A 12,166-nucleotide genomic window follows, 5' to 3' on the forward strand; every position below is an offset into this window, starting at 1 on the left:
TCCTATTTCTACGAGCAGTCCTCTGTCCAGTTGGAGCGATGTCGGACTGTTGGTCGGCAATGTTCGCTGTGCCTTCGATCCAGGAGACAATGGCACGGGACCGCTACCAAGAAATCATGCGGTACTTGCGCTTTGATAATAAGGACACCCGTGCGGAGCGTGCAAAGAGCGACAGATTTGCTGCGATTTCGGACATCTGGCAGCGATTTGTGAACAACTGCATTTTGTGCTATACCCCAGGTAAGGAACTGACAGTCGACGAGCAGCTGTTTCCGACCAAGGTTCGCTGTCCATTCACCCAGTACATTGCCTCAAAGCCGGACAAGTTTGGAATAAAGTTTTGGGTTGCTTCTGAGTTGAACACAAAGTACATGTGCAACGCCATTCCATACCTTGGAAAGGACCCCGATCGTCCCAAGGGGGAAAGAGTGTCCGAGAATGTGGTGATGAAGCTTATGAAGCCATACCTGGGCAAGGGCAGAACTGTAGCCACAGACAATTTTTTCACATCTCTTTCCCTGGCTAAGAAGCTGCTGGAATGCAACACGACTCTGCTTGGGACAATGAACAAGATTCGCCGAGAAGTTCCTTTGGAAGCCAAAAACGCCAAGGGACGTGAGAAGTTGTCAACGGAGGTGTACATATCTGATGATGCGCTTCTGACGGTGTATGCCTCCAAGCCCAACAAAACAGTTTGCGTTCTGAGCACTATGCACACGCACGTGGAGATTGCAGACGACCGCAAAAAGAAGCCAAACACTGTGACGGACTACAACCGGACGAAGGTATGCATGTGTTGGCATTGATAAATCAATTTATCATACATGAATGAATTTATTCAAAATATAACATGTACTTCTTTGTATTTGTTCTTTGCAGTGCGCCGTTGACATCATGGACCAGAAGGCGCGTGCATACACAGTGCGCGCAGGAACACGCCGGTGGCCCGTTGCAGTGTTTTATAACATACTTGACCTGGCAGCGATGAACGCGCATGTTTTGTACACGGCATGTACGGGGTCCACAGAGAGTAGGAGAGTTTTTATGTGTACTCTTGCTGAGGAACTCCGTCTTCGTTTCCTACAGGAAAAGGAGTTGAAGAGAACGCCACGTCCTTCGCCTGCTCCTGGAAAGAAGACTACGTGTCAGGTGCAGACAAACTGCAACCGGAACCACAGCATAACCCTGTGCGCTGCATGCGGCAAGTACACCTGTCGCAAGTGTAGGGCAGAGTGTCCCTGGCTGTGTGGCAACTGTGTACCTAAAACTACATGAAGGTACGTCGTTAAGTATATTTATATATATATGAATGAATTAATGTTTCAATTTATATAGCGCCTTATCTAAATACCCAAGGCGCTTTACAATTGTTAACACAGCTACGTTACAGACAACCAATCACACACACATATATATACACACACACTATTATTTGAACATAACCAAAAATCTCTTCTCTTTCTGTTCCACAGTCGCACATCATGAAACCCGGTGTCACGGTCTGCCCCGCATCTCCTGCCATTTCATGTCTGTTTCCGTGTTAGTCCTCTGTTTATTTCTCGTCGTGGTTGCTGGTTATTTTTCTCATGGTTGCTGGAATTGGATTCCCGTTCTGTTATGACCCATGCCTGTGATATTTTCACAGAATCAATTTATACATGAATGAATTCGTTCTAAATATAACATGTACTTCTGTGCGTGCATACACAGTGCGCACAGGAACACGCCGGTGGCCCGTTGACCTTGGCAGCGATGAACGATGAACCTGCTGCAAATGTAAGAAAGAGGGTCCCTGGCTGGTACACATGAATAAATTCGTTCAAAATATAACATGTACTTTGTTCTTTGCAGTGCGCCGTTGACAGACATCATGAAGGTGCGTGCATACACAGTGCGCGCAGGAACACGCCGGTGGCCCGTTGCATGCGGCGAGTACACCCTGGCTGTGTAGCAACTGTTGGCTACAACTACATGAAGGTACGTTGATAAGTAGGCCTACATACGTAACACCACATATGTTACGTATTTTTGTCTTCTGAAAGATTTTATTCAAAATGTAAGGTGTACCTTGAATTGTTCTCCACAGCATCAACGCGTGTGTTGCATGCGGCAAGTGCATCTGGCAAGTACACCCTCAACTTCAAGACACCCTCAACTTTCTTGACATTCCACTTCAAGAAACCCGGAATAGACATCCATGTTTGATCAAAATAAAGTTGTTTTACAGCACATGAATTTGTTCTTCCTGTCTTTTCCTCTCCTTTTCCAGTCTGTTGTTTAGATCACAACATTTATCAGCCATATATATAATTGCGCCATATAATTTCTTAGCTTTTCAAACGCGAATTCAAACGCGGAAACAGAAAGTGTAACAAATATTATATAGTGTAGTAAATATACAAAGAGCTTCAAACAATATACAAAGAGGTTCAAACAATTTTATTTATTTTTATTGTTTGACGGGACTCATTTGAGAAACTGTCGTCTCTACGTGCGCTTGAATTGTATCTTTTGAAACACGAGTCTACAAAATTTCCGCTGTTTGTTGTAGGATCGGTAACATATACAGTCTACTTGTTTGTAACCAAGTTTTTCGTGAAGTATCACGTTTGGTGCTTTGTATGAGCTTGGAGGTGAGCCGCTTGTGCTTTGGCAGGCGTATGAGCTGGGGGTGAGACGCTTCCACCGCATTACCAAGACAATGGGCGTTAATCTCTTCACAGCAGGGGAGTGGGCTACATGGACCTTACTAAGCCTTGCGAAAATTTTCGCGGCCGTCGGGTTCCTAGTGTTAAATGAAGATAATCGTCCGGTGGCTGCCATGTCTCGGTGAGAAAAAACATACTGAGGTTATTGTCCATCATGAGATCATTTATAACGTCAGCTTTATCTGTGATAGAGCAACAGGTTAGTAATCCAAGTCCAAGTCTATTTTTAGTTGTTGTTTCATAGCATATTGACGAAGCCAGAGACGTGATGCAGGGTAGAGTACGTAAAAGGTCCTGGTTTACACTTCGTAGTCAGCAAGTAGTTGTTGTAGGGCGGCTGTTTCTATTGGTCCAGATAAAAGGAATAGTAGAGTCCGATCACTGATGAATGACGAGATGAGTCCTGGAACCACGGTGGATATAACGGGGATGACGGATGATGCAGAGTGACTCACACAGTTTATATGTAGCACTGTCCAGACGGGATGGAATACAGAGGTTTCTGAGTTGCACTGTTGTGTATGTAAGCACCATACTCCGGTTTTAAATCTTAGCTGATGGGTAATTATTAAAATATAGTGATCAGACCTTTCAGTGAGAGCTTTAGGACAAAGCACTCAATATGTTCTTTAAAATAAAGCGCTCAGTAACCTCACAATGCTACGTTAGCCGGTCCGCTAACCAAACACCAACAAGAACAGCAGGGTAGCTCAGCAAACCATACAGATCTAAAAGCTGGCAGCACAAATCATAAAGGAATGAGTGAAAGCTCAACCAAAATGAAGCAGATATAGGTGTGGATCAGAGGAGAGAAAGCTCGTAACAAATGAGGTAAAGCACAAACAACACAAAAGCTCACAGACACCAGTTCACTCCGAGTAAAATGTTTGTAATCCAGAATATTGGAGATTGCATATAGCTTGAGCAAAACAAAATAGATCAGTAACAGACAAGAGCAAAATATGAAAAATATGCCAAAAGTATAAATAAATAAATAATCCATAATAAATAAATATACCTATAGCTTCTCATGGATGAAACATCTAAACAGTATTTGACTGTGCATACTCACTGTGGACTGTTTACTTTTGGAGTAACATCAACCATAATAAATAAGATAAAAGCCATTGTGGAGGCCCTGGAGATGGGGTCTGAAGACTGGGTTGAGAAACACTGGTCTAGAATTCATGTTGACTGTACTGAACCCTTCATGAAAAGCATGCCTCTACCATAATGTAAGCTCATTCAAAATGGATAGATGCACATCCACTTAAAATATCCACCTCACGTGTCACTATTGATGAACTATGTGGGTTCAACCTTGGTGGAAAACTACACAGGACCACTGTCCTATTCTGACACCCTGGGAAATGGGAAAATCGGGAAAACACATGTAGATCATCTGAGAGGAAGGAATTCCAGGTGTTTTCCAAAGCAGGAGGAGAGCAGCAGGTCTTGACCTGGTGTTGTATGGGATTCTTGAAACAGATTGAGTCACAGTGCTGCAGTCTCTGTAGTATTGCAAAAGAAAAACAACTAAACCAATGATTTTGCAGCAACTATTTCCTCAACAGGAAATTAACAAGATTCCATATCAAGATTTCTTTTGACCACGATATCACAGTGTCATAACTAGATCACTAGATCATAAACCCTTGAAATAAAAAAAGCTTCTTGAAATCAGTTGTGGATGTAAATGTCGTAGTGCCTTTAATCCAGACAAACCACAGAGTCCCTGTTTTCTAGTATTTGTTTGCAGGTTAATCGTACCTGGAGCAATATTTACATTTATGGCATTTGGCAGACTCCCTTATCCAGAGAGACTTACATTTTTATGTGAGCAACTGAGGGTTAAGGGCCTTGCTCAGGGGCACCTTAGTCATGGCCTCAGGTCTGGGAATCAAACCCACGACCCTCAGATCACAAGACCAGTTCCCTAACTACCAGGCAATGACTGCCCTGTGGCAATATGGCAGACACACTTATCCATTAGCAACAGGCTGAACAGGCCAACACAACTTCTATGTAAATATATCTGTACATATATGTCTATACATTTATGTCTGTGTATATGTCTGTATATATAGAGAGAGATGTGTGTATATGTTTGTGTAAATTTGTTTTTGTCTAGGCATATCTCTGAATATAAATGTCCTGGATAAATTTAATGAAACCACTTTGAGGGTGGACTACACATGCAAGGAGAAACCAAGACAGTGGTGAGAGCAGATGAGTATTAGAATACTGAGTGTTACTGTGGTGTTCTTCAAGTGTTTGTGAGGATAGAGACAGAATAAAATAAACTTAAGAGCAAAATGAAAAGATAGAACAGGTGCAAGTAACTGTATCAGAAACATGAAAGACATGTTAGAGCTATTTGTGTTACAGACTTCCTGTGTTATCACAGTCTTACCAGAAGGCTGAGATGGAGAGAGAAAGACAGACCAAGACCAAATTTCCATTTGTTTCCACTGTCTGTGTTATGTGTCCAGACCACGTCTTCACTATTAAAATTATATTACAGTTTTTTGCCGCTGCTAAGACACAAAAAGTGGTCCTTATAGCGTAATTTCTGAAACAACTAACCCATGTAAACTATCTATTAACCGGGTGCGCTAAACCTTAAGCACATTCTCTGCCTTACACTCATTTTGAAATTCTTAAACACACTTTTTGCAAAACATTATACACAGTTGTTCACATAAGACACTTCTAACTATCTAATTTTTACAAAACGTTATTAGAACTTGACAGTGTTGGGAAGGTTACTTTTAAAATGTAATCCCTTACAGATTACTGTAACATTTCATAATTCACTTTCCACCTGAAATCATAGCATCAGCGGTCGCCAGGCACCGGTTACCGTTTACAGTAAAACGGATTATCGCATCGTAATCTGGAGAGTCAGACGGTTTGAATGGTATATAATATGTCCACATTGGATAAAATATGTATTTATAAAAACCGCAAATATGAAATGTATTAATCATATTTTTAATAAAACATAATTTTCGCCGAATATGTTTCTTTTCTGAAAGGAAATACAGCTAAACTGGCTAGATAGCTGGAAAGCAGCTAAGCTCTAAGCTTTCATATGACATATTGGGTGTCTATATTGAACCTGTAATTATTCATAAACACTGGCAAATATTAATCATGACGAATTCTGGCCCGCCAGTGGGACAAGGAATGGTAAGGGATGGCGCCGAAAACAGATATTGCACTGTATTTACCAATAGATGTTTCCGTAGGTTGGAAGTAGAGTCTTTGGATGTCGAAAGCAAATTCTTTGCTGGCAAACAGAGTTTGCATTGCACAATCAAATTCCACCCATCCTTCTCCTCTTTAAATATAAAGTGGTTATTGAATTTCCAGGAATTAAACACATTTTTGCCAGTGCATGGCAGGCTCTCGTCGTCAGGCTCCATTGCGCGGACTAATACTGTCTGGTAAACAGGTGAGGGTGTCTGACGTGAGTGACGCCTCACCAACATTCTGACCAGGAGGTTGTGAATCATAGAATATTCTGATGTTGTGATTTATGTGAATGTGATTGCGTTTTGTCAGTGTTGGATTGGAAGACCAAAATAGGAAAGTACCGCGATGTAATCCCTTTATTTTAGCAGAGTAACTGTAATCTGATTACCACTTTCTGAAGCAGTAACTGTAACGGATTACAGTTACTCATAATTTGTAATCTGATTACATAACGCCGTTACTTGTAATCCATTACATTCCAACACTGGAACTTGATCCCTATAAAGAGGCCACAAGTTGCAAATCTTGGTTTGCACAACAATGGAGGCTAATACTTCACAGAGAGGTAGAGGACGGGGAAGAGGAAGAAGATGAGGAAGAGGAAGAACACGAACAACCATCACATATCTAATTACTTTACTTTTTTACATTTTATGTTATTTTAATATTTTATCTTTAATTTCTTTTGAAAATAATTTCTTTTAATTGTCTTATCTCCTTTAATGTTTCCGTAAAGCACCTTGAGTTGCATGTATGTATGAAAGATGCTATACAAATAAAGATTATTATAATTATTATTATTATCACGGATGAGATCCGGGCCACTTTGGTTGACCATGTGGTCATTCCTGCCGAATCTGAGCCACTACACTGTAGCAGGCATCATCCGGACCTTTTGACTTGATAGGTAAGGAGACCTATCCTGTATACCACACTACTGAACCCACAGACCTGAACTGTGTATACCAGACATGTGAACAAGTCACTAAGTTGCAAGTAACAAGTAAGTCCCAAGTCAATACAATCAAGTCTCGAGTCAAGTCTCAAGTCAATATAAGCGAGTCTCGAGTCAAGTCCCAAGTCTTAAACTTCAAGTCCTAGTCAAGTGACCAGATGTAATTTCAATATTTAAACAATTGATGCAGTTGATTAGTAGTATATTAAGTTAGTCAGACTAAACTAACGTTAGGCGTTTGAGTGTTTCGGTTCACTTGATTGAGATGTCGTCGCAATTGTCGTCGTCACCTACAGCCCCCCTCCCCCCCTCCCCTCAGTGACTTTCGTTTGTCTGTTCGCCCGTCCACCCCCCCCCCCCACCCCACGGTCCCCGCTTTCGAATTATCGTTGGTGCGGACTGCTGACACAAGTCAAGTTGCTCATGTGGACCCTTGTAAATGTTAATTTCCGACCCCTGAGTTATCACATCAGCTAGCTAGTTAACACTAGAGCTCCTAGAGAAGCGAAAAATTTCACAGGGCTTGGTAGGGTCCATGTAGCCCACTCCCCTGCTGTGAAGGGATTAACGCCCATTGTCTTGGTAATGCGGTGGAAGCGGCTCACCCCCAGCTCATACGCCTGCCAAAGCACAAGCTGGCTCACCCCCAAGCTCATATGACCAAAACGCCAAACGTGATACTTCACGAAAAAGTTGAAGTTACAAGCAGACTGTATGTTACCGATACTACAACAAACCGCAGAAAATTTGTAGACTCGTGTTTCAAAAGTTACAATTCAATCGCACGTAGAGACGACAGTTTCTCGAATGAGTCCCGTCAAACAATAAAAAAAAATAAAAATGTTTGAATCTTGCTCTTTGTATATTTCATATACTATACTATATAATATTTGTTGTAATCAAACACTTTCTGTTTCCGCGTTTGAATTCGCGTTTGAAAAGCTAAGAAATTATATGGCGCAATTAGCTTGATGCTAATGTTATATAGGAAATCCCATATCATTGCTAGCGAAAATTAGCATGGTCGTGTTGCATCACTGCATCACTGATAAATGTTGTGATCTAAACAGCAGGCTGGAAAAGGAGAGGAAAAGACAGGAAAACAAATTCATGTGCTCTCTATCTATCTATCTATCTATCTATCTATCTCTATCTATCTATCTATATTTGTGTTAGAAGCATTTGATAGAAGCATTTGTGTTTCTGCTTGTTTGTGATCTAAACAGCAGGCTTGAATCTTGCTCTTTGTACATTTCTCATACTATCTATCTATCTATCTATCTATCTATCTATCTATCTATATTTGTGTTAGAAGCATTTGATAGAAGCATTTGTGTTTCTGCTTGTTTGTGATCTAAACAGCAGGCTTGAATCTTGCTCTTTGTACATTTCTTATACTATCTATCTATCTATATTTGTGTTAGAAGCATTTGATAGAAGCATTTGTGTTTCTGCTTGTTTGTGATCTAAACAGCAGGCTTGAATCTTGCTCTTTGTACATTTCTTATACTATCTATCTATCTATCTATATTTGTGTTAGAAGCATTTGATAGAAGCATTTGTGTTTCTGCTTGTTTGTGATCTAAACAGCAGGCTTGAATCTTGCTCTTTGTACATTTCTTATACTATCTATCTATCTATCTATCTATCTATCTATCTATCTATCTATCTATCTATCTATCTATCTATCTATCTATCTATATTTGTGTTAGAAGCATTTGATAGAATCCCATCTCTATCTAGCGTATATTGAATAAGTTTTGTTCCCCACCTCAAATTAAGTTACATTTATGTAGTGAACTTGAGAATAAACCTCCACCGCTGTGGTTAATGTTCATGCACTGTTTGAACAATATTTATTAATTACAGCCAGGTTTTGGAGGTTGTAGAACACAGCTACAGGCCAACAACGGGTGCATCCCGTCTCTCTTTAGCGTATATTGCATAAGTTTCGTTCACCACCTCAAATTAAGTTCCCTTTGTTTTGATTTGTGTGTCAGCTTCACACAACTCAACATTCAAAACACAGCTTAGGTGCAGTCTTTGCACATTTGCCACAGACCAGTCGCTTACATGTCTGGCAGATGTCATACGTTTTGTTCCCTGAACATCTGCCGACTTGGCATTGTTTTCTTTTTGAGGGCGGGCAAGGAGCTTCAGGTAAAATTCGCTTTTGTGCCACTGCCCTAGCCGCTTTCGCCATTTTCTGCTGTGCACACAGCTCCTTTACCAACTCGAGAATAAACCTTCGTCTGCTCAGGTTAACGTTCATGCACTGTTTGAACAATATATGTGCATTTATTGCAGCCAGGTCTAGGAGGTTGTAGAAAACCGCGACAGGCCAACGACGGGTGCCTCCCTTCACCGAATACAGTCGTGCCATTTGATCCATAACATCAACGCCACATTTAGTCGTGTTGTAATATGAAACAGTTTCAGGCAGTTTCTTTGCGCCATTATCAATTGAAACTGTCTGATGCATTGAGCTCAGGATGCATACATTTTTTTTAGGTTTTGCCTGGTAAATCGTTAGTTATTTTTCCAGCCCGCAACACCTTGGTGGAAAATCTTTCAGACTGTGCCTGTGTACATGGGGGCATCTCACGTCTCATTTTATTCATCGTACCAACAATAGTGGTTTTGTTCGCCAAAAGGGTGTTTGCAAGTGCCAATGAAGTGAAGAAATTGTCAGTCGTTACATTTCTTCCTTTACCCGTGAAAGGCTCCATCAAACGCAACACAATATTTTCAGACAACCGTTGACCAGCCGGCCTGCTTTCATCTTTTCCTAGATAGGGAATGGCGTTCAACATATATTTTGTTTCAACATCAGCGGCCACCCAGAACTTAATCCCAAATTTATCGGGTTTATTGACCATGTACTGAGTGAAACGACAGCGAGCTTTAGTTGGGAACAGTTGCTCATCAACAGTTATGTTCTCACCGGGCGTGTAAGAAGCAATAGGCCTACTGTTTTTCACAAATTTATCAAATATCTCCGAGATCATAGCAAATTTATCAGTCGCAAGGCGGGCAGCCCTTGTGCTCTTGTCATCAAAGCGCAGATAGCGCATGATATCTCTGAATGTCTGTCTAGACATTGTCTCTTTGAAAATGGGATTTCCTAAGTCAGCAGACCAGTATTCATCAAGTTTCATGCTTTTACCGGCTGTTATACCTCTCAAATAAACGAGACCCACAAATGCTTTCAATTCGTCAGCTGTTAGTTTGAACTGAGCATTATTTCGTTCAGCCTCTGCCTCTGTGTATTTCAGAATTTCGCCCCACATTTCTGTGTCAATCAAACACAGTAAGCTGGTCAGTGGACTTTTAATTTTGTCCTTGGCATAACACGTAGGCCCTGGGGTTTCTCTCACAATATTGCACTCTTGTGCTCTACCCCGAGGTTTGCCAGCAGTTTCAAACCACACCGTACCGTCTTTGGCCTGAAATGAGTCACCACCACACTCAGTTTCAGAGTCCGATTCTGAATCAGATTCAAGATTCAGATCCATTTCACTTTCGCCCTCTCCATCCGACACCTCACATTGTTCGCCCTCCGATTCCATCTCATCAATATTGCACAGCATGTCCAGCACTTGCTTTGGGGTGTACATGATTCTCTGTGCCATTTTTATAATGCACTATGCAACCTTTCAAACGCCCAAACCGAGGAGTCACGCAAACTGTGTTGCTGTTCGATCACACAAACCGAGCTTTCAAGCAAACTGTGTTGCTGTTCAATCACCCAAACCGAGCTTTCAAGCAAACTGTGTTGCTGTTCGATCACCCAAACCGAGCTTTCAAGCAAACTGTGTTGCTGTTCAAACGCCCAAACCGAGGAGTCACGCAAACTATGTTGCTGTTCAAACGCCAAAACCGAGCTTTCAAGCAAACTGTGTTGCTGTTCGATCGCCCAAACCGAGCTTTCAAGCAAACTGTGTTGCTGTTCAAACGCCCAAACCAAGGAGTCACGCAAAGTATGTTGCTGTTCAAACGCCAAAACCGAGCTTTCAAGCAAACTGTGTTGCTGTTCGATCGCCCAAACCGAGCTTTCAAGCAAACTGTGTTGCTGTTCAAACGCCCAAACCAAGGAGTCACGCAAAGTATGTTGCTGTTCAAACGCCAAAACCGAGCTTTCAAGCAAACTGTGTTGCTGTTCGATCGCCCAAACCGAGCTTTCAAGCAAACTGTGTAGCCGCGTCCCGACGAATTTATAGCTCACGTTGCCTCATGAATGCTATTGTTAATAAAGTGTTCATAACAGCACCGCCCATGCCATCATCTCAGTTTCGCTCGCAAAGGTATGCATTTACATACGTAACTTGCATTCTGCTTAATTCTTTTGTAATGCCAGTGTGTCAAAAGCAGCCATACATAATGTATGTATCTAACAGCTAGCCCTGGCGAAGAGGGATTATACCCGAGAGATCATTTCTTTGAGATATTGACTTGATAAGTAGGCTAATTACCATTCGCAGAATTCCTGCAAACTACTAAAGCATTTATTAGGCAAAGCAAGACGCTCTCACGGTTTGAAAACCATTGATGTAAACTTATATATAGTATATTAAATAATATTAATAAATAAAGTATATATTTTAAGACTTTGGAAAGTGAAACACTTTCACTTTCGTTCAACGGACGAATTCCGTTTTGTCTTTACACAATAATCAGTTTGAACTTTGAATAATTTAGTTTTGAAAACTATTGATCTTTATTTAGTTATACTAAATATTAAATGACATACGAATCTTTGCGACACCCGCTGGCAGAAAAGAGAATCACAGTCTTGAAGTGTAGGCGACGACGACAATATTACAGAGATACGAGCGAAATCGATTGAAACTAGCATGTGCAGGGTTTCTTTTAACAATGTAAAAATACTAGTTTATTAAAAGGACAATTCTGGGAAAAGTCATGAAAGGAGGGTTCTGAAATGTTTTTCTTTTCTTTTCTGAGCTGCAGATTTCTGTATTTACTTTAACTATCCACCACTGTTTTTCCCGCTGTTGGGCGGGTACCAGCCGGTTACGGTCGCTGGATCAAATCATTTTTCGGTGGGAGGTGGGGGTGTATGCACTTAATGGAAAATATGCAGATAGTTAAAAAACATATATATATTTTAGCCATTGAGCTTATTTTGAGTACAGAATTTTATATTAATGAAAGATTTCAAGATTATTTAAAAATTATAGACTTCAAATAAAAAATAAATTGCTGGGCTCTTTGATGCCCCCCCCCT

General features: G+C 41.0%; 1 protein-coding gene across 1 annotated transcript; it reads left to right on the plus strand.

Annotated features, from left to right (window-relative positions):
- Nucleotides 1–287: 287 nt before the first annotated feature.
- On the plus strand, nucleotides 288–1,678 carry LOC143481338 (uncharacterized). The gene is made up of 3 exons (XM_076979318.1): nucleotides 288–785; nucleotides 880–1,277; nucleotides 1,473–1,678. The coding sequence occupies exons 1-2, from the start codon at nucleotides 372–374 to the stop codon at nucleotides 1,273–1,275; spliced, it is 810 nt and encodes a 269-aa protein (XP_076835433.1). The 5' UTR covers nucleotides 288–371; the 3' UTR covers nucleotides 1,276–1,277; nucleotides 1,473–1,678.
- Nucleotides 1,679–12,166: the final 10,488 nt, after the last annotated feature.

Source organism: Brachyhypopomus gauderio, chromosome 18 (genome assembly GCF_052324685.1).
Source record: "Brachyhypopomus gauderio isolate BG-103 chromosome 18, BGAUD_0.2, whole genome shotgun sequence".
Classification (NCBI taxonomy): Eukaryota; Metazoa; Chordata; class Actinopteri; order Gymnotiformes; family Hypopomidae; genus Brachyhypopomus; species Brachyhypopomus gauderio.

Excerpts from the sequence above, each read along its gene's own strand:
- LOC143481338 (XM_076979318.1), top strand. The coding sequence starts at position 372 with ATGTGCAACGCCATTCCATACCTTGGAAAGGACCCCGATCGTCCCAAG. Across the intron at positions 786-879 it reads CGGACTACAACCGGACGAAG|TGCGCCGTTGACATCATGGA; the intron begins GTATGCATGTGT and ends TGTTCTTTGCAG.